General features: G+C 37.4%; 1 protein-coding gene across 2 annotated transcripts in view; it reads left to right on the top strand.

The window, feature by feature from the left end:
• Positions 1-1,940: 1,940 nt before the first annotated feature.
• Positions 1,941-22,216, top strand: part of NRAP (nebulin related anchoring protein) — a 48,047-nt gene continuing 27,771 nt past the window's right edge. For both annotated transcript variants that reach the window (XM_014250260.2, XM_014250259.2), the window contains exons 1-16: positions 1,941-2,201; positions 2,472-2,566; positions 3,264-3,351; positions 5,559-5,663; positions 6,205-6,309; positions 6,975-7,082; positions 7,906-8,010; positions 8,559-8,666; positions 9,638-9,742; positions 12,501-12,605; positions 14,386-14,502; positions 15,912-16,016; positions 16,991-17,098; positions 17,833-17,937; positions 20,316-20,414; positions 20,909-21,013. In XM_014250260.2, coding sequence (XP_014105735.2) covers positions 2,130-2,201; positions 2,472-2,566; positions 3,264-3,351; positions 5,559-5,663; positions 6,205-6,309; positions 6,975-7,082; positions 7,906-8,010; positions 8,559-8,666; positions 9,638-9,742; positions 12,501-12,605; positions 14,386-14,502; positions 15,912-16,016; positions 16,991-17,098; positions 17,833-17,937; positions 20,316-20,414; positions 20,909-21,013 — 1,635 coding nt within the window. In that variant the 5' untranslated portion in view covers positions 1,941-2,129. The remainder of the gene's footprint in view (positions 2,202-2,471; positions 2,567-3,263; positions 3,352-5,558; positions 5,664-6,204; positions 6,310-6,974; positions 7,083-7,905; positions 8,011-8,558; positions 8,667-9,637; positions 9,743-12,500; positions 12,606-14,385; positions 14,503-15,911; positions 16,017-16,990; positions 17,099-17,832; positions 17,938-20,315; positions 20,415-20,908; positions 21,014-22,216) is intronic.

Here is a 22,216-nt window from a genome sequence, read left to right as displayed (position 1 = left end):
TCTGTGAAATAAAGGGTTTTACCTGTCTGAGAGGCCTCTTGGAAGGAACACATGATCTCATTCCCTTCAGGGATGTCTGTATGCTCTGTGGGTGATGATGCATCCTGGAGTCCTCTCCAGATGATCAGTGCTTGGGTGACTCCTGGATGAATTATTTGTTCAGTAATTGCCAAGCCTTTATGGTTTTGTGTGGTTCAGGGATGTCCTTCTTTAACCACCTCTCTGAACTCATTGCAGGAGAGTCTTAAGCAAAGCAGGGACAGGAGCAGGTCATGCACCCTTATTCTTGCTGAAGTGTGCGACAAGGGCTCCAGCATGGCTTCAGACAGCACGGAGACAAAGACTGTCTAGAAAATATACAGTATGGTGACTCTTGGAGAAGATGAACACAAAGAGGAGACAACTGGTAGTGTGCCAAGTGCTAAATAAGGAAGGGACCACCCGGCCAGTGTGACCCTAATACAGGTCACTTGCATAAACAGAATGGCAATCTGGAACAAGATGCAAAGCTGTATAAGAAGGGAACTGGAAGCCTTCCAAACTATTTTGGTTCACAGGTGTGAGCAGGATAAATATTATTGTGATGTAACTTGGTAGACATAAGTCTTTCTTGATCCCAAAAAGAATAACATGAGGTAATTCAGCAGTTATTTTAATATAAGAAATTATGTTCTGGGGACATTTTTAAAAAATGAAAATGCATCTGTTTATATACTGATATTAGTTACTTTGAAAGGCCTTAAGTGTTTCCAGGACTTTGTGCCACTGCTCTTCAGATTAGAGACTCTATTTTTGGCACACCAGTTGCTGACAGTACATTGTGCCAATACATTGTCAGCATTCAATAAAAGTAGCAATAATAAGTTAAGCAGAACTGCATATCTCAATAGAGAGGTGAATAGGAGGCTCTCTAAGCATACCTAGAAGGTTTAGACAGAAATTATTTTGATGGAATTGTTGGCAATTTATAGAAAAGGGAAGTGCTCAGCAATATCCCAGGACTGCTGCAGGTAGTGGGTCACAGCTAAGAGTTATCTCAATCTGAGTAAAAGTCTGCTTAGCTGTGTCCCAGGGTTATGGAGCCCTGCAGCTGGAGGTATTATGATTTGGTGAGATGTAAATCTTAAATCCTGACCATTTGTAGCTGGTAGAATTTAATAGCTTCTTTTGTTCAGAGCAGACTTCACAACCCTAATAGCTTGCTTGAATCCTAATATCAGACATTCCTTATCATTTTTTGGTGAAGGAATTTTTATATTCTGATCTATTCCAGTCTGCTCTTGGTGAACACTGTTAAATAGCTGCTTTGTTCATTCAATTCAAAAGTAAATGGTTCTTTTCTGAAGTTTTTCCTGTAGGAGATAGAAGTTTGGATTCGTACCCATCATGTTTAGAACTCTTTGAGATAAGAGGCTCTGCCTCTTTCACGGTGCATCCTCCTACACCTGGAGATGGAGTGACAGGTGGATGAAAGAAGAAGATAGGAGAAAAGAGTGTGCTCTGCTCTGCTGATGTAATATACAAGGCGAAACTGAGCTGGCACCAAGAGAAAAAAATTAATGACTTTTTCTGGCTGTGAATTTCTACATCCACCCAAGGGCTATGAAGTTTCATACCCATCTCTGGCCTGTATCTCTGGTGGTACCTCCTTCTGCTATGAAGCTGCTCCTAAATACACAATACTCTCCCGTGAGTTTATCAGGGTGAGGAGAAACTAATGGTAAATTACTGCTGCCGTATGTACTTTTCATCCTGGGTTTAGGACAGCAAAACTGAAATACAAAATGATCAGGCTCTAACATTCACATGGATGTGATTTGTTTCTGTGAGTTCATTCTTCTATTTAGAGAAAGATATTGCTACCCTCCCTTCTGCACTGACACAGTTGCCAAAATAACCGCTCTTACTAACTGGCAGCTTTAAAAGCCAGCCTGCAGCTGACTTTGAAACAGAAGGTCAGCAAAGGGAGCAACAGACTTCAATTCAGAGCTTTAATGGGAGCCATTGACCACAGCAAAAGGCCTTGACTGGAGTGTCTAGAGTGTGCTTTGCACAGGCCAAAAAGTCACTTTCATATTCTTTGAACCTTTTGTATAAACCTATATATTTTTCACTCTGTGGATTTCAAGATGAATGTGCAGCCGTGTGCTAGATGTGGCTATGGGGTTTACCCTGCTGAGAAGATTAACTGTATAGATCAGGTCAGTTCTCTTTCTTTATCATTTTGGACTATAATAAATGTACAGATTGGCACTTTTAACACTGTGCAAATCTCTCAGTTCCAAAAGTTCTTTGCTTGTGACTGGGTTCAGAACTGAAATGAATTAATCACATGTATATATTTGAAGAAAAAATTAGTCAAATTCATTAAATGGATGGTAAGAATCAATAGTGAGATTTTAAACTTAGCAGAATAATAATAATGAAATACAAATCATGTCTGTTTGGTTTCTGTTTTGTGGCATTTCCAGACATGGCATAAAGCCTGTTTTCACTGTGAAGTATGCAAGATGATGTTAACAGTAAACAACTTTGTTAGCCATGAGAAAAAACCTTACTGTCAAGCGTAAGTGTATTTCCTTTTTTTTTTTTAAGCAGAGGTTTACTTTGCCTAGTCATTTTAACATAATGGAAGATCACTGTTTGGACTCAGTTTGTCCCATGTGTGATGTGAGATTAGGTATTGTCGGTGACTTAATGCGTATCTTTGGATTTACGTGAATCACAAGTAATGGGAAACTCTTTTTACTATGCATAAATCTTCTTCATTTGGCCAGTGTGCTAAAATATACCAAATTAAGTTCCATTTTAGTATTGTGGGAAGGAAATAAAGCCAAACACAAATTTTAGTGTTTTCCAAATCAGTGGTTAAGAGTTAACAAGGTTGAGCTAATCATAAGGAAAATGTATAAAATGCAGATTTTGGTGTTGGTTTGTTCTAGGAAGTTTTTATTTTATAATGATCAATTCCTGTCAAATTTTTCAGCAGAAAAAGGAGAGATGACAGTTGTTTTTTATTCTATTATTCTCTTTTGTTGTTAGAAACACAGCATTGATATGATGATCATTAAAATTAATTTTGCTCTAGGCCCCTACTCCCTACAATAATAACTTGAGTGTAATCTAAGATCTCTGTGTGAGTGGGGGAAAAGTCGTGTATAGAGGGGCAGAGGCTGATATTGTGTTTTTGAGTGCTTGAAGAGAACCTTTCTGGTGGGCTGTCTGTACATCCCTAATATCCTTTTACACTTTCCATTTTCTAGGCACAATCCAAAAAACAATGCATTCACGAGTGTATTTGAAACACCGCTAAATATGAATGCAAAAAAGCTGTCGGAAGTGGTAAGTGAGGTAAGAAGCTTGAGGGTTAAATGTGTTTGTTCCATATTTTGACAACATACTTATGGCTCTTGTTTTGTAAGTATAAATATGTGGTTTTTTACTTACCTTCCTGTGTTCTTTTAGATCAGTAAGATCTCAGCTGCGTTTGAATCATATTTTTTTTCAATATTATTACTCATGTGAAAGAAATCTTAGATCTGGATTTGCTTTTGCTCTCAGAAGGAAAAACCGATTTGAGCTCCTCACCTGTATATCTGATAATCTATACAGAAGCACAGTTCGCCTAAACTGCTCAGAGCTGCGTAAACTTAGTGACAAAGCAGGGTTGCACAACCTCTGGAAGCAATAACAACTCGCTTTGTGATCTCATCAGAACCCGTACCAAACAACAGATAAATTATAACTAGGTGGGACGCAGGCAGAAGTTCCCTTTTTACCTTGTCGAGTATTCCCGCCGAACCCGAGGTGGGAGAGCGCCGTGTCGGGGGAGCTTTGCAGGGTTTTGCGGGAGGTTTTTTTGGGGATGGAGGCGCGGCCACCCTGCGGGCGCTGCGGTTCCGAGTGCGGCCGCCAGGGGCGCTCAGGGGCCGCGGTCACGGCCAGCGCCGCCCCGGGATGTCCCGCAGCGCTTCCCTCCAGACCCAGCACCTTCAAACCCGCACTTCCAAAAATCTGGGGAAATAAAAAATACAAGGAACGACCAATAATCGACACCTATCTCACTTCTCTGCGTATTGCTGTGTTTTTGAACGTCGCGTCTTTCTACACTCTAAAATAACATTACCCATTGTGAATTATTTCACAGGCAAAGCAGTGTGTTCTGATGTGATTAGCCATCACTAAAATTAACAAAGGCGGTTGTATTTCATAGATTATGGCATGCTAAATTCATTCTGTTGTCCCGTATTAGCTGCGAAAACTTGATGCACATGAATAGCCTTTGTCAGACGCTGTATCATTTATCATTTTGTACAGCATTCTTATGCCTCAGTTTTTGCAGTATCATGGGCTGTAACAATTTCAGCAATGACTGTCTCACTTACTTTAAACTGTGTGTGACGGATCTGCTCAGGAATGAGTTTGGTATTACTGCAGGTTCTATTTCTGGTTTAGGCAGTGATATGAGACTGATACTTCCAGTGCATGTGAGTACACAAACCAGAGAAATTATAGCTCAAAGATCACTTTCCCTTGTTTTATACACCTTAAACACCTTTTGCCCTTTTCAATCACATAATGAGGTTCTGTTCCAGAGAGAAAATTGCTAGGGGTAGTAAAGAAGCTGATTCTGCAGTACCTGCTTAAAGGAAGTACTTCTGTAAAAGTTTTGAGAGCAGGAAAATCTTTCACTAGTAAACATATAAAATAATAATAACTTGGGAAAGTTTCACTTGCTACTATGAAGGTCTGCTGTTTTTATATTTAAGTTTATTTCTGATGCAGAAAATAGAATGTTTCTTCAATCCCAACATGATGTTCTCACATAAGTCTTATGTTGAGGCATCAGCTGGAATGCAGAGATAAAAATTAGGTCTCTCTATACAGAATTTCTGTGTTAGCAGGCAAATCAATCAGCTCTCTGCACCTCTGTGCTTAATTTATAAATGGGAATAATGGTACACGTGCTCAGTGACATTTCTGTCCAGTAGTTTAAACTTCCTACTCTGAGTTTTTACATCTGAAGAGTGAGTTCTATAACAGAGCTGTGATTTCAGTTGGATTTCTACATGCTTTCATGATAAAAGTGGCAGTAGGAACATAATGATCCAGGACTAAATATAGTAGTCATTTACATATGCACAGTTAGGATATGACACTGTGCAGGGAAATAGGAGAGTAGAATATTGCTCATTGGTAATAGTTTTTTCATCTAATGCATTGACACATCCTGCTTAAAATTTCTTAGGGATTTCAATTCTCATAGATTATCTCCCCCAAAGTATTATCTAAAGATCAAATTATTCTTTCAGAATGTCATTCCAGGTTTCAGGTGTAATATGCTTTACATATTTCCTTTATAGATGTGCAGCTCCTGTTCTGGCAGAAATCTTAGGTAGAGCTGGGTGTGGACTAGAAAGCAGAGTTTTGGCCTTAGGGCTAAATGCAATCATCACCTTTTTTTGTCTCCCCTCTCATTCTTCTCCAAAGGGGACGTGTGTTAGTAAGTACTAGCAAACTACTAAAACGAGTGTTTTTTTATCTTTTTTTTCTTTTAGATAAAATATCGAGAAGAGAGTGAACAATTCAAATCAGTCTTTCAGTGGGATGCAAGGTCCAGAGAAATTGAAAGTGTCTATAAAGCCCAACAGCTGGCAACCCAGGTATGAAATATCCCTCCCAAGCCAGCAGCCTGCAGGACAGCAAGGACTGGCCCTGGCTGTCCTGATTGTTAGGGTTTTAACCACCGCAATTCAATGATTAAAAAAACCCCTTTGCTTCTCATTTGGCTAAACTTTTCAAGGTGAAATAGCTCAATTATAGCTAAAGAGAGAAGAATCAGAAGGTGAGGGAGGAAGAGGGTGTCTAGAGTCAGCTGTTGGGGCTGCTGCATGTACAGCCATACTCTATGTGTCTTCTCTCTACTGGCACTGGAGCTTCACAGCAGGTGATCTGATCCCCAGGGGGTGTTGTTTGAGTTTCACTCCAGGATCCTAGATCCTGTCGTCTTGATGTCAGTTCTTGCTATACAAGTTCTGCCTTGGCACTCTGAAGGGATGTGGAATGTAGGCCTTGTGCTGTACAATTTCACTTCCACAGCACTGTATATTTCTTTATTTCTTTTTTTTTTTTTTCTGTCAGATCAGCTGTTTGAGTGTTAAAACCAGGGTGAAGATAGGTAGTTATTTAGTTCTTGTTTTGTAGAATGCTTACTATGCTGCCTATGAGGAAGGAAAGTCGTGGTACCCAGGAACAATCCCAGATCCTGAGATGGTCAAGATAACACAGGCACAGAAGGCTCTGAGTGATGTAAGTGGACTGATATTTGGCTTTATTTTCATGGTCTATCATATTCTGAAGACTTACAAATGCATCAAAAGCCAAGCCTTGGTAAAATGTCACCTCCAGCTTTTGCAGGAAGAATATCTGGAGGGTCTGCCTACACTCTTATCCTTGTTAAGATTTTGCCAAAGCAGAGACTGACATGTTTATTTCTGTCAACAACAATACTTAGCCATGTAAGCGATTAAAGTCACTTAAGAGTTCTATTGCCATCATGAATTTATATATTCATGTAGCTCAGAATCACTTCAACTGCTGACAAAACTGAGGTGATCTGATCCAGCAGGAAGTGCTCTTTCTCTCAGTAGAGCAGAACTCATGATGGAAAACGTGTCATATTTTCCACCTACCAGATATTTCATTGGCTGAATTTCCATGACTGATGAAAATCATCTCTGAACTATGACTGTATCCATGCAATGGGTTAGTGACCTAATCAATATAGGCAATTAACAGTGGATAATTGAGACGAATGAGAAATACTTTCTGTTGTATGTAGGAAATAGTTGTAACTAGCAAACTTATAAAGTTTGTTCTTTAATTGGTTTATTTTAAAATAAAGTAATAGATACCTTTAGGAATCACATTAAACTACAGTGGATTCTTCTCTAATGAACAAATCCATCTTCTAGTTTCAATATACAGAAGAATATGAGCCACGGAGAGGCAAAGGCAGTTTCCCTGCTATGATCACTCCAGGTTATCAGGTTGCTAAGAGAGCCACCCAACTAAGCAGTAATGTAAGTCACACGGGGTTTTAATTATATTTTACACCTCTGGATTTGTAGAATCCTGGGTTCAGGCCATTCACTTGAGATGTTAGATTCTGTGGTGGATATTTGTTATACTGTTACAAAGTGAGAAAATGTTAACATGATGCAGAAAACAGGGTTAATAAACTACTTGGCCTGGGAAGACAATTATATAGAATAAATTACAATGTAGATATTTCCTGGAAAATGTGGCAACTTTTGCCATAATTTATCACAACCTGAAAAAGATTGTGACTTGCTCTGAAATGTTCTTTAATTCATTACCTGTGCTTTCACATTATGGCTTTATTAATCTAATTATTTACATTTGACATTTTTCACTTTAGTATTTGAAATCAAATAGCTGTAATATTGAAATTAATTCATATGCAAGCTACTTTAAATTTATGCACAGAAAATTGATTATTTATTAAAAGAACAATTTACATGAAAAAGAAAAGTAAAAATAAATCCCATAAAAATTATTTTAAAGTATTGCATTGCTTTCTGCAGATACTATCTACATTGTCACTGCAGCGTGATCTTGGGACATTAATGACTATTCTCATTGTATTTTAATCAAATGCATGGCTCCCATAAATCAATTGAAAATTTGAATATCTGGGTCCATTTCTGTCTGTTTCTGGTATTCACTTTAAGAAAATTGGGTCTTGAATATATGGTAGCTTGACTGTGGAGAGTGGAGAGTGTCATGACTGCTGTTGCTCTTTTTCCCTTGAAGCCTTCTGATAAGAAATAAACTTTTGCTGCTTATTGTTTGTAATATGGATATATATGTTTTCCTCTTCAGGTGGAATATAAGCGTGGACATGAAGAGAGAGTTTCAAAGTTCACCTCTGTTGTAGACACTCCAGATATACTTCATGCAAAGGCTGGAGCACATCTTGCAAGTGATGTAAGTAAAACAGAGCAGACTGATCTCTTTTTGGCTCTTCAAGTGGTTCATAGGGTATTTATAAATTACTTGAAGATATGAACACAAAGAAAAACAAAAAAAATAATATTTTAAAGGCAGACTCCTTTTACCATTGAGCATTTAATTCTCTCAGTTACAAAGATCACATTCGATTTGAGGCCATTTTAAGCTATCAGAACAGAAGCTGAGGAACCAATCTGTTCCATACCCAGCAAGTGGTTGCCATGCAAAGTAAGGAAAGAAGCTGCCTGACTAATGTAAATAAAGCAGGCATCTTGCAGACACCTTAAGTACTTTCTTTAAGCAACCCTTTTCATCCCGCACCCTGAACAAGACAAAGGGGCCATGCAGAAGATGTGATTGTGTAGTTAAAGACCAAATTGCAAAGATTCGGACTCTGTGGTTCATCTTCCTTTTGGCAGATGACAACCATTGAACGCCTGACTTTGCAACTTTAAAGATTGATATTGTGTGCAATCAAGATACATTTGCTCTAATTCCTCCTGAACTGTCTTGAATTTTTACAGTTGAAATACACAGAAGACTTTGAAGAACAGAAGGGAAAAGGCAGCTTTCCTGCTATGATCACTCCAGCTTATCAAATAGCCAAGAGAGCAAATGAATTAGCCAGTGATGTAAGTGTCTAAAGCAAAGTCTCTTTTGGGGAAGAAAATTTTAAACTATCACACAAATTTTGAATGAAAACATACTGGCAGCAATTCCATGAACATGGCATACTGATCTTTATTGGCTTTCTTTTCCTTTCCAAACATAACAAAATCACAACACCCCTGTACTCTTTAATAAACACCATAAAAGGACATCAGTATTCTTTCAAAGTGTACAGTTAATTGTGCTTTGTTATTGGAAACTGAAAGAAAAGCTCTTTTTGTTGGAGAAGATAACATATGGAAGAACATATAACTCAAAGGAACTGAATTTAAAACATTGTTAAGAGTCAATGAGGAAAATAAGAGATCTGTAATTTTGAAGGTAAAAGCAACTGACTCTAAAACAATTACATGCCTTTGTTTGCCTTTGATCTGTGGAAAACCCTTCACTTTTGTCAGCAAACACACATGGTGATTAAAGGGCAGCATCAGGTTACAGGCATTGTTTTGACTTAAGTAAATGTAGTGCAAATCTTGGTCTAAACTTGAAGGTTGATTGCCTAAAATTCCCTTTATCATTGAAGATAAAGCATCTTTCAGAAACAAACCCATTTATTGATGGGGTTCAGATGACCCTGTGGTAAAAGTGTGCTCTGTGGTAACTGTGAATTTGAATTACAATCAGTCCTACTTTTTTAAACTGCTGGAGCACTGGGTATTAGCCACTGTCAATCAGGTGGTGCTGAACACACTGAACCAAGGGTCTGGGTTGAAATGGTGAGTCCCACGTTCCTAGTGCATTAATAAAAATACACCACTAGTTCTGTTTTTATATTGTCAAGCGGGCATATTTGACTTGTGCAGGTTGGTGGCAGCGGGAATTTTGACAATCCTTTATTGACAGCATGTGCATGTCATTGGTTGCTATTTATTGTGCAACATCTGTGTACCAGACTAAACTCACCCAGATTATTCGTTTCCTTTTTTCCTGTTAGGTAAAGTATCATCAAAGATATGAAAAAGAGATCAAGGGAAAAGCCAGCCATACAGCTGGAACAGATGTTGCTTTTGCAAGAGAAAATGTAGATCAATATGGACAGGTAGGCAACATCCAAGAGATAGCCATGCTGATGTTGATCATTACTGCAGCTGATTGCTCAAGGCTTTAGAAACTGGTGACACCTATTTTCACTTTGTTTTCCTGTGTGAAAAAACAAGGTTTCAAGGGAAAGGATGGTGTGCAAACAGCACTGTGCTCCTAAAGTGTCATGTATCTGTCACTGGCACCTAAAGATGTGACTACAGGGTGGCTGCACTGTCACTGCATGATCCTTATGGTGGGGCCATTCCTAAAGACTGACCTTGGCAAATTTTATCTGTGCATGTATGCACTCTTCATTTCTATTGTGGTGTTTTTATGTGTCACACTGAAATGTGCTTACTCAAGGAAATATTCCCATTCCATGAACAAGGAAATTCAGTCAGGAGAACTATGAAAGGGCTGTGAAGTGGTAGAAAGTTGGCAGATAGCTAGGTGTCTTTTTACTGTGGGTATTTTCACAAATCTCAGGAGCTTTGCAGCTCTAAATATGTGTTAGCAGCACTGAACCTCTTAGATACGCAATCTCTTGGATTTCACCTCTTCTACAAAAGGGGTATTATAAGCCTGACAAGCTGTAGCTCTGTATTTGTGGAACCAAATAGGCTTTAGTTCTGTTTGGTCAGTGGCATTCATTTTGCTTATGTTTCATTTTTTAGGGAATACGATTGGTTTTGTGGTCATCCAAAATGCGCCCAAAGTTATATTCCATTTAGGTTAGGGAGATAGCACAGATAAATACACCTGAATGCAGCTAAATGGAATTTGAAAGGAATTGAATAGTGTTGCTGCATAAAGAAAACTATATGGTTGATCTCAGGGGTTTTTGTTCTGCTCCTCAGTAGCTCCATATCCTTTGGAGAAATAAAGGAACAAGGGCTGTATTTTCCTAAAACCTTTGGTATTTTACTTTTCTTCACTTCTTCTGTCCAAATCTACATTTAATATTCTGTGGAAAGCAAACTATCCTTGAAGAATATGAGTTTAGAATTGTAGCAATGAAGCCTTCAATTAGTTCTGTCTTTTGAACTACTACAAGTTTTAATAGGAATAAACAAATAAAATTAATTTGAAAAAGCACTAATTACATTTCCAAGCATTAGAATGTTTCTGTTTTAGAATTAATTTAAGTTTTCTTTCTTTGAAAGTACCTTTGAAACTTTAGTCATGGACTTCAAATTCAATTTGAGTTTTAATCTTTATAGATTGGATACTGATATTAGTAGTCAAATAACACAGAGTCACTGAAATTAATGGATCTTTCTGAGTAAATTGTGACTTAACATGGGTAAAGGGATTAGATTTCTAACTGTTGAGATCATCAACAATGAATTGAGTGTGTATCAGACAGATATATATAGATATAGACATATATATGTACATGCATATTTGTATATAAAACATGAGAAAATTTAAGGAATCTTACTGTAAAATTCCTGTGGTGAACATCTGTTTTGTTCATGTTCAAAAACCTTAAGAGTGGCTAAAATAGTTTTATGAAACTTTGAATATATGCAAAATATTAGAAATTACGTTAAAATGTATTTAAGAGGGAAGCAAAAAACAAGCTAGTCTGGAGAATTCAAACCCTTTAATGGCATTTTAAGGAAATAACTAAGCTGATTAATCAACTATATTTTTTCTTTTCTATGCCTATTTATAGAACAATTTAATGCCATTGTAACTATGGCATCAAATTGTTCGCAGACTTGTGGCCTGACCTATTTTAAAACATGACATTGATGGTGCACAAAATGGCCTACAGTGGATGGTTTTGCATTGAGAACACACAAAAAAGATATCCCAGATATTTGTAGACCTATCTGTACTCTCCATGGCATTCTTGACATGCATTCTATTCATGGCACATTCTATTTTCACTCAAACTGCCTCTTTACTACAAAAGATTTACAAAATATTGCAGAGAAGACACATTACACTTTATCTCACTTGTTTGTGTTCTTGTTTGTACTCCATTTCCCCCTGATATTTTGTCATAGAAGGATTTGGGAGGATTATTGTCCATTACAATTAAAAAAAAAACTCCAGTACTTTGCTGTTAAACAATCTAAATGGCTTTCAAATTGTCAAATATTTACACATGACCTTATCTGTAGATGGATTTAAGTGTGTTACTTCCACAACAATTCATTTTTGTTTTTTAATCAGACAAATGGAATTTTGTGATTTTGTTCACTAAGGAGTTTGGTATTTTGATATCTAGGTGTCTCTGCTACATTTATTAATCCCTCTTCAAAATACATCACTGCACTGGAGAAGTATTATTTTTGATCAATTATGATGTGAAAAATGACCATGGAAAGATCAAAGAGCTTCTGTAACACCACAAAGTTAACGTTAAACTTGTTAACTTTAAGCAAGTCTCCTGGCTAACCAAACCATTAGGTATTTTTATAATATTCCAGGGGAACATGTATTGACAAACACAGAGGAAGCAGATATCATCTCTGTATGAGATGAGGTGAGATCAGAAGGGTATATGTCATTGTACACTTGAATGTCATCTTGACCACAGCTAATAGCTACCTAAATTTCTCTTGGAATGCAGGTAGCTTCAGAGGCATAGGTAATATAACAGGTCAATTTATTCTTAAATTTCAGTCATTTTTTCATTTAAAAAAAATAAAAATTATTGAATCCATGAAACTCCCTATGAACAAGGGTTGTCAGGCTTTGTAAAATAACCCATGGCCCTACCTGCTCATGTGTGATGAGTAAACACTCTGAATTTTCTTCAGGGATATATGGATGAGTTTGAGGAACGCAGAGGGAAAGGAAGCTTTCCTGCTATGATCACTCCGGCTTATCAAAATGCCAAGAAAGCAAATGAATTGGCAAGTGATGTAAGTATGAAACCTGAATCAATACAATTCATAAACAATTAAAACCAGCAGTTTGTCAGAGCAGTGCCTGGGAGGAGAATGCTAAAACTGCACTTGAGAAGTAAACAAAAGTGACATTTCTCTGCATTGCTGGGAACTGGATGGCTCAGGGGATTAATAATATCCATTAATAGAAGGGGGCACAGCTTCAACTTGCATGAGGGAGGAGATGGATGTAGCAACTAATGGGGATCCCTACTGTTAGGTTAACCCTCCTGGCAAATCTGCACCTGTATTATTAATGAAACCTTCAACTGCCTTAATCATCCTGTGGACTACTGTGGTATTCCCAGTAGTGAATAAATGGAGGATGAATGAACTGTACTGGTTTTGATATTTTGATGTATCACGCCTCTAGCACAAAGCAAGTCATATGGAGGAGGTGAAGCATAAAGTATGACACTGTCACTTCACAGAAGTGACCTTATTTCTGGGATGTGATTTTTGGTTTTGGGTGGTAAACTAAAGAATTGGCAAAGAGGTGGTGGTGTGTGATTCCTGCATCCAGCCCATCCATTAGAGGGCCTCATCCCTGTTTGGGGAGACCATTTCTGGCAGTGACAAAAAATGGGTCAGTCTGTAAGTCAGTACCCTGTGGCTGCTCCGAAGGGTTCCTGTGAGTGACAACTTTTGTAGTGTGGACACCTGTCCCCGATGGGGCTGTCTGAGCTGATGAGCTCAGTCTGTCTTCTGGAGAGCTAACAGATGGTTGAGTCTTTCAGCTTGTATTAGTCTGGACAAGACATGAGCAATAAACTGGAGTGAAAGGATCAGTCATGTTCTGTTACCTGAGCTTATCATTGAGAGAATATAAAACACCTCAAATCCTCTGTGACCAATCCCAGTTTGATGACAAACTCAGTGGTCCCCTGTTTAAACACGAAATATTTAACCTTTCCAGATAAAGATCACAGTTTCATAGGCTAGGTTTTGAAAATGCTAATGGTCAGTAGTTTCTTCATTAATTTATAATACATAGAGTGAAGAGGAGGATTGGTTCATGACAGTAACATTTGCACACTGTAGTACTTACCAACCTGCCTTATAGTTCCAAAGCCTGAGGAAATGTGTGCAGACTTGAAAAAATGCAAAAAAACATTGTAAAATGAAAAAAAAAAACCAAACCACTTTGCAATTCAGTTAATGTAAAATAATTTATAAAAATCCAGGTACTACCTCTCTTCACCCATCCAAATCCAAATTATGTCAATAACCTGATGTCTAAATTAAATTTAGAAATCCCTTATTTCAGTCTTGATTTTGTAGAATCAAAGGAATTATAATTCCCTTGAACACACTAAGAGTACAAAAAAATACAGCTTTTTAAGCAAGCTGGTTTTTACAAAAGGAAAATTTTGCAGAGGACTTGATGACTATCTGTAATTCTCTGACTAAAATTAAGGACCAAGGATTAACTTTGTTAATAGAAGAGCACACAAGCTCCAGCCAAGAATCTTCTAGTAATCTGTTCAAGCTATGAACAACAACCAGTGATATTCAGTCTATGTCAAAAATTTATAGAAAATTCTATCTAGTAAAATGCTTTGAGAGGGACTGTGAAGGGCTATGGGGTTATATTTGGGTTATTCAAGGTAGTAAACACAGTGTTTCAGCTTGGCAAGTTCCATTTAATTATCAGAGAAAGCACAGGGAAGATATTATCCTGACTCATGGAGCCAGTCTAAATAGTAAGGATGAAAAGGTGCACATCTATTTTATAATTCTCCCTATTTCTTTTCAGATAAAATACAGGAAAGATCTTTCCAAGATGAAAGGTGCAGCTCACTTTCACTCCCTAACAGCTGAAGACAACTTGGTCCTTAAACAAGCCCAAAGTGTTAACAAGCTTGTCAGTGAGGTAAGGGCTTGAATCAATCTCTTAACAAGTTTGGGAGCAGCTCATACAAACATTTGTGTTTGATGAGTAAGGACTGCAAGTTTAAAAAAAGCTGTTGTTCTTACTGCATTGTACATAACAAAAATCATCTGTGTGTAGCACAGCAACTGGAGAGAAAAGCTCAAGAGCAGATCTTCAGGTGCTGCATTCTGGCCCTTCCAATCATCTGTATGAAAGTGTGGGAAATTAACCCCAGGAGAGTGATTCTAATTCTGACCACATGGAGAATTGAATCCTGGAAAAAACCTTCCCCAAACCTGAATTGTACTTTTAGTATGATATTACGGTATAATGCTTTAGGATGAATTGGGTGTGTACCTTACAGTGTCTCAAAGGGTATTCTAATAATCAAAAAATAAGAACAGAGACAAAATTTATACCTGGTTATACATAAACCATAAAATATATAGCTGTTTATACAAATTTCTGTTTTCTTCCACTATGTTAAAGACTACGACTCACTGATAATTGATTCTTTTTCTGCTTGGTAAGGGAAGATTGCAAGAGAATTCTCAGTAGATTCTGAATTATTAATTTATTTATAGTGTCATATCAGCTATAAAACTATTAATAAATGTGAGTTTCTAGAACTTCCCCATGGCAGTTTCAAAACCTATACTCTTGAGATGTCAAAGTATAAAACCTTCAATAATGAAAAACCCCTGGAAGTAGGGCTGGAAGGGGCCTCCCGGGCCAACGATTCCTGGCTCCTGCTGGTTCGACACAGCATCGTATAATCCCCCTATTCCAATTTCTAGCCTGCATTTATTCCTGTCCACTTCATTATCAGTGTGTTTTGTGCTAGTGTTGCCCTTTAGTTTAAAAAGTTCTTCTCCCTGCATGGTTACTTTTCAAGAGGTTTACAAATACATCATTTTTCTTTTTCTCTGCCTTTGATTTCCTCGACTAAGCAAGCTGAATTCCTCTCATCTCTCAGTCTTTCACTGCAGCTGTTACAGGCTGAGTACATGTTCCTTAAACAGGAATAACTGTAAGAGTGCAAAAGCTCTTGCTGAGGTCTTGCTGGAATCTGGTGCATGGCACATTTGTACATGTTCATTTGCCCCACACCCACCTTAGATGTCTTTCTGTACACCTTCTTTGTATATCGTTGTTTTGTTAATAGTTTTTCTCCTGACACTGTCCTGTATACTTTGCAGAGGATGAAACTGTAGGTTTTTTGCCTATAAAATAAGAACTGAGTATATGAAAATTCTCTTCATATTAATTTTCATCATATGCCATCTGTTGAAAACCAATTATCAAAATCTCTGAACAGTGGGTCTGCCTAGTAAAAAGTGTGTGAAGGAACTTAATAGACCAGATTAGGGGTTTACCATAACTTCCCATTGTGCATTTTTGTCACTAAGGTGGAGTACAAGAAGGATCTTGGAAACAACAAAGGCTACAGCATGAATTACTGTGACACTCCACAATTCAAGAATATGAGCAAGATCTCAAAATTCACCAGTGATGTAAGTTTTCAGTTCTTTGTGTGTAGCTGCTGGAATCACAGGTCACTGTGTGTATGCTTCAGATAAATGTGTGCTGGTAATGTGATAATAACTGATTTTAGCCTGTTTTTGTACAACATTTTTCCTAGTGTGTCCTGATGTATACCTGGGGCTCATTTTATTTAGGGTTACCAAAAGAACCATTTGGAAGAGAGGTTACTAACCATGGACTGCTGATCTAGAGAAGTCAGTTATTGCTCTTGTCTGTCATGATTATTATTTATTTTATTGTGCATGTCCATTTCCTGACTAGTTAAGCAGAAGATACTTCACCAGAGTTCATGCTAGAGAGGAACATAATTACAGTGTGAAAATAATTAGTGTTAATAACTTTACCTCTTGGTGTGAAAATAATTAGTGTTAATAACTTTACCTCTTGTTTCTCATGAAATACAATTTTCTTTCATACTGCCTCTTACCATTCTCTGAAATCCCAGAGGAGTAAATATTTTGTCATACAGTAGAGATGGTGGAATGATCAATTTTTCTTGTCAAATCCCCCACTCTGGGGTTGGTGCACCAAAGATGCACCAAAACAATCCAATTTTGTTAATTTTTGAATGCCCAAATATTGGCTCCCTGAGACTTTGTTCTAGTATTTATTTCTGATGAAATGAAGATGTATCTTCTTTTTGTGGCACTCAGATGATATGAAGAGCAAGTAAATGATATCTTGTAGAGCAAGAAACTCATGGAGAGTTTTAGCTTATATTTTTTAAAGTACCAAGGCTGATGTGGCCTAAGGAGTTCCTGTATTAGGGCAACAATAGTAGACCAGAGCTATAATAATTTGTGTCTCTGCTGTAAAATATGGAAACTCTGAAAAGCTGAAACTTTAGAAGGAAAGTTGAATATATTTTCTCAGAGTATTTTTTTCTTTTTTTTTTATTATTTTTTTTTATTTTTGTGTGTTTTGTTTTTTTGTTTTTGTACAGCTTAAATACAAGGAAACCTACCAGAATGAGATGAAGGGTCACTATGTGGGTATTGGCATGGACAAAAGGATGCTCCATGCCATGAAAGTTGGCAGCTTGGCAAGCAATGTGAGTCCCTTTTAATCACACTTGTGTGGTTGTTGCTTCCTTGTTTTTCAGTTTTTCCAGAATTAAGTTGATAGAAGACTTTAGATCATACTGTACTGGGGATCTGATGGATAGATGTGTTGAGAAGAGGGGAAATTCTGGAAACCCTTTTGTACTGTTTTATGGCTCACAGTTTAAGCTGTTACATGGCTGTTTTATGGCCCACTGTGGAAGAAGTTAAAATAAGAAATTTCAGTGATCTGGCAACATACTGAGATCCTTCAATTTTCTTTGACATCAGTAGGATGCTGAAGGTTGTTTGCCACCACCCCCAGGGTCAGACCTTTGCTGAAAAAAACAGTCCTTAATGAAGATTTCTGGATTCCAATTTAATTTACTGGGTTAGTCAAGAAGCTATTTCATTACATACCATTCCTTCAAGTACATTATTTACAAATCTGTAAGAAGCTTGAGAACTAAGCAGAAAGATAAAAGAGATGTGTCATAGGTGGAAGTTAAGTTAATGCTCCCACTGTTGGCACTGGATTAATTGAGAAGCTGAAAAAGAATCAATTAGTGGCTAAACTATGCAAATAATTTCATTTTCTTTGTCACTCATGACATTGAACTTACTTTGTTTCTTGTATTTAATATTAATATTATTGTTTCTCCTTTCCTCTTGACTGATAATTATTCAAACAAATGACAGCTGAAAAAAAAAAAGAATGATTTTTTTTGTTCTCCTTGTGTTTCAGATAGCCTATAAGTCTGATTACAAACATGATGGTGTTGACTACAATTACCCAGCTACTCTCACTCCTTCATACCAGACAACAAGGAAGTTGGTCCCTTTGAAAGATGTAAATAATTTTATGTTTTTGTTTTTGTTTCTTTTCCCCTATGACTTGCATAGCTCATCATCTCTCTGTAAGAGAGATTGTGATAGATTGCATGTGTCAAATGATGATTTAATGGAAGGACCAAACAGCCATTGCTAACAAAGTTAAAGCAAAAAAGTGCAGTGTCAAGAGATCTCAGAGCAGTAGGAAGGGCTGCCACGTCCTGCTGCTGGCTTCAGTTCAGCACAGATTGTAGAGTGATGTGAAATCTGTGACTTCTGCCCTAGCCCAGCTCTGTGCTGCAGAAGTCCCACCGTCCTGGGGCAGCTTCAACAGCAGCAAAAGCACTGACAGCACTGAAAGGACAGGGGGGCTAAAACAGCTTTTGTGAATCCTTTGTGAATTCCCTGAGGACAGGGAATGTGAAGCTCCTTGGAGGGGAGCTGGTTGGTCACAAAACCGTGCCAAGGAGGAGCCCCTGTGCCTGGGCTTGAGTTGCTGCTGGAGCAGTGTGAGGAGGTTTGTGTACTGCTGTGGCTGTGTGTGTCCTTCAGAGAAACGAAGGATGGCAGCCTGTACAGCTCATGATGCTTTCATCTCTCACAGGCATTAAAAGCTTGACTGATCTCCTCTACCCTGTGACTCAGTTAGGAGCACAGTCACCAGGCATTGCTTGTAAAATCATCAGGAGGAGAAGAGCAGCTCTGCAGGGCATTTCTGACTTCCTAAAGTTTATACCCCCTGTCTTTACACTGAAATTGCAATAAACCAGCAGCAGTATGCCTTAAAGAGGTCATTAATATTATGTGAGATTTATCTGGATCTAAACACCTCTTCCAAGACAAGGATGGCAGCATGAAGAGCTACAATTGGGAACCCTGGTGTTTTTGAGGAAGTATTTGGCATACTTCAGCTCTAAGATGAACTATTGCCTCTATAGCAGTAATTTCAGCTTTGCCTTTGTAGAAGCTGAAAACAGTATAATTCAGTGTTTGATTGCTTACTCATGCTCTTAAAGAGTTTAAGGTAAGCATAAATTCATGTCCAAAATGTAAAAAACATTTCAGCAATTCCAGTGGCTTTACAACTGATAGTCAGCATCAGGGTTTGAAACACATAATTCCACTGGCCACAGAGACTCAGTTGCACCAGTCCTGATCTAGGATTTTGAATTAGTCCCAGGACTTGTGTGCTCCCAAATAACCAACATGCTTACTCAGAACTCTCTTTGGAATACAACTCCCTCATACACTAAGAAATCACAAGTAGCAAGAAATACACAGTTAAAAAGAAATGATCCCTTTCCGTGGAATTAAAATTCTCTCTGTCTCTGAGGAAGCAAATGCTCTGTTTTAAGTACTTTGATCACTTTGGACCTGTGAGATAATTCAGGCCTTTTTTCCTAGCTTTTATCATTCTGGCAAAATGAGGAAGTTTATATGAGGATATGGGAGATAAGAAGGTTTGCATTGAAATAGTTTCAGTAACTCAAAGTCTCTAGAAATATGCTCCACTTTACTGGAAAGAAGTGTTCTTAAGAAACTAGTTTTAAGCAATGTGATTTGCAATGTTTGCAAAGTGGTGATTAACTACAGTGAATATTAATGAGGGCCTACAGAGAATAATAATTGTGTTTTGTAGTATAGCAATGAGTCCTTTTGCAGCAACAGGTTTGAAAGGAAGCTTCATATGATTTTTTTTATCATACATAATTTGGGGCTTGAACATATTTAATAACTTGTTTTTTCTGCTACCATATTAATGTGCTAGTAATTTAGTAGGCTCCAGTCCTCTTCATGGATGACATTAAAATGACTTTTTTTTGGCACTATAAGTACGCATTTTTCTTTTTTCAACATCCTCACAAAACTCTGACCACACAGGGAAATTCTGTGGTTAATTTATTACATTAAAACTCAGTAAACAACAAGTATAAGAGAGTTCATTTGTGTCAGTGGTACACTGGACAGACCTCTTCATAGTTACAATAATTCTTGTCTGATAAAGATAAAAATGGACAAAGTGATGGTTAAGAATATGAGTTTTATAGCAATGATTTGGAGGATTTTATAGCAGTGATTTGCAGCTGTTGCTGCATCTTTGTAAGAATTTGTGGGTTTGACAGGAAGGGATTATAAATGAAGTAATTTTCAGAGTGGAATAAAAACTGTGACCTCAGACAGGGAAGCTTTCAGAGCACTAACTCAGATCTCATCCAAGAGATCCTGGCATTTTTCCTCAGCTCTAGTTATTATGGTTTAAGTAATATTTTATCCAGAGTATTAGTTATCAAAACGACATCTATTTTGATGAAGCTTTGATAACTTCTAAACTTCATTTATTTTGATAAAGTTTGACCATTTCTTCCTCTACTATTTTTTTTTATTATTTTAAATCAGGTAAACTACAGGCAAAGCATAGACAAGCTGAAGTACAGCTCTGTTGCCAGCACACCACAAATTGCTCAAGCCAAAATAAATGCGCAGCAGCTCAGCGATGTAAGTTCTGCCAATTTTGTTTACTAGAATGATGAGATAATTTTATTTCATAGCATTTGTAGCCTTATCTGTTTTATTCTTGATAGTTCTTCAGCAGATTCATCCCCAAACCAAGAATACATATTGAATGAAATCACTTTCAAAAATGTGGCAAGCATACCAGTAGATCTAATATTTGTGTCCACTTTTAAGATTTGTATCAGTGTGCTTTTTTTAAGAAATTATTTTCTGTGTATTTATTAAGGGAAGGTTTAAATTACATCTTTTTGGGCTTAAAGATAATCAGTAGCTCCTTTATTTATAGAATAAATTTCTAATTCCTAGTGCTTAAGTTAGCCTTATTGCCTTCATACTTGCATCACAAATTCTTATGTGTATTTATAATTTATGGCAACAATAACCTGAAATTTAACAGCAGTCAATTAGTCTAATGGTTATATTTTTACTAAGTTAAAAATAACTGAATTTCTTGCTGACCTTTTCAACACATGCAGCTGAACTACCGAGCCCAGTATGAGAAGACAAAAACAAATTACACTCTACCTCAGGATGTACCACTGTTAGTGAAAGCAAAAGCCAATGCTGAGTTATACAGTGAGGTAAGTCAAGCCTTGAGGAAATACTGGCATTCATGATGCTGTTTTTAGACTGAAATTAATATAAAGATGATGGCACTCTTTCTGGAAGCATTTAGCATTTATCATTCATCCTTGTACTAAACAAGAATAACGGTACCCAGAATAGACAGAGATCCAATTTCAAGGACAGTGAAACCCTAGACATTTTTTTCCAAGATATTTTCAGATTATCTGAATTTCTTTAAATCAGTAAATCAGTATTCACTCCACAAAACTAACTGCTTCTGAGGTGACATTTTAATGAAGCACCAACATTTGCACAGCTCTAGTAATTCAAAGTCCAGTGAAGTCATTTGGAAAGAAACAATGACTTCAGCCAACATGGATCAAGCCCACTATTGCTCCATTCCTGGCAGGATTCCTGGCAATAAATAGTGATTAATTTAAAGTCTTGTGGGTTAAAACCAAGTGCTTGCAGGAAAAGTTGAATTTCTATTTAATTTTTAGAGTATTTTTCAGGCCTCCATTGTCATAGATACTTTTGGAGGAAAAAGAACCCAAGACAAATAAGGGCAAAATGAGGAAAAAACCTCCAGATATTACTGGTGTAACTTTTATTTTTTAACCAGTTTCACGATTTTTTGTGGTGTTCAGTTGTCATTACTGCAAGTTTTTTGTGTCTTGTGTTCTTCCCCTAAGTTTTATTTAAGTTGCATTGGCAGAGTGTTGTGGAGGAACATTTTTTGTGACTGTAGATGTCGGGATGTATGCTCTTTATTAGATACTGGTAAAATATAAACATGTGAAAAGCCAAATCCAGAAACTGGGGTTTCCTGAAAACCTTCATTAGGTGCATGCAAGGTATGGATGAAGGCATAGCTGATCTTGCTTTAATGGAATTTCAAGTGGAATATTGAAAAACAGCTTAAAAAAACTATTACTTTAAGTTCCACTAACTTTCAGGAGTTAAATATGTGTTTCTCATGTGTCCCATCAGTGTTTGTGAGATAGTGAGTTCATGGGTGTGCTTTTGAAGGCAATCTCCTGATCATAGGGGCTGCTTCACTGACCTCTGCTTCACACTGTGGGCTGGTCTCAGAGCACACCAGCTGGATTCCTTTTGAACGCTCTCCAGGAGCTCATGTAAAGAACTGCAGCTTCAAATTCAGTGCATGGGACTTGACTGATATAATTTGGGGATGGGAAAGAAAAATCCTGAAATGA

Source organism: Pseudopodoces humilis, chromosome 9 (genome assembly GCF_049639895.1).
Source record: "Pseudopodoces humilis isolate 2021_Gansu_Grassland_sample_001 chromosome 9, ASM4963989v1, whole genome shotgun sequence".
NCBI lineage: Eukaryota > Metazoa > Chordata > Aves > Passeriformes > Paridae > Pseudopodoces > Pseudopodoces humilis.
Note: the sequence above shows the minus strand (reverse complement) of the source record. Positions and strands in the feature narration are given on the sequence as shown.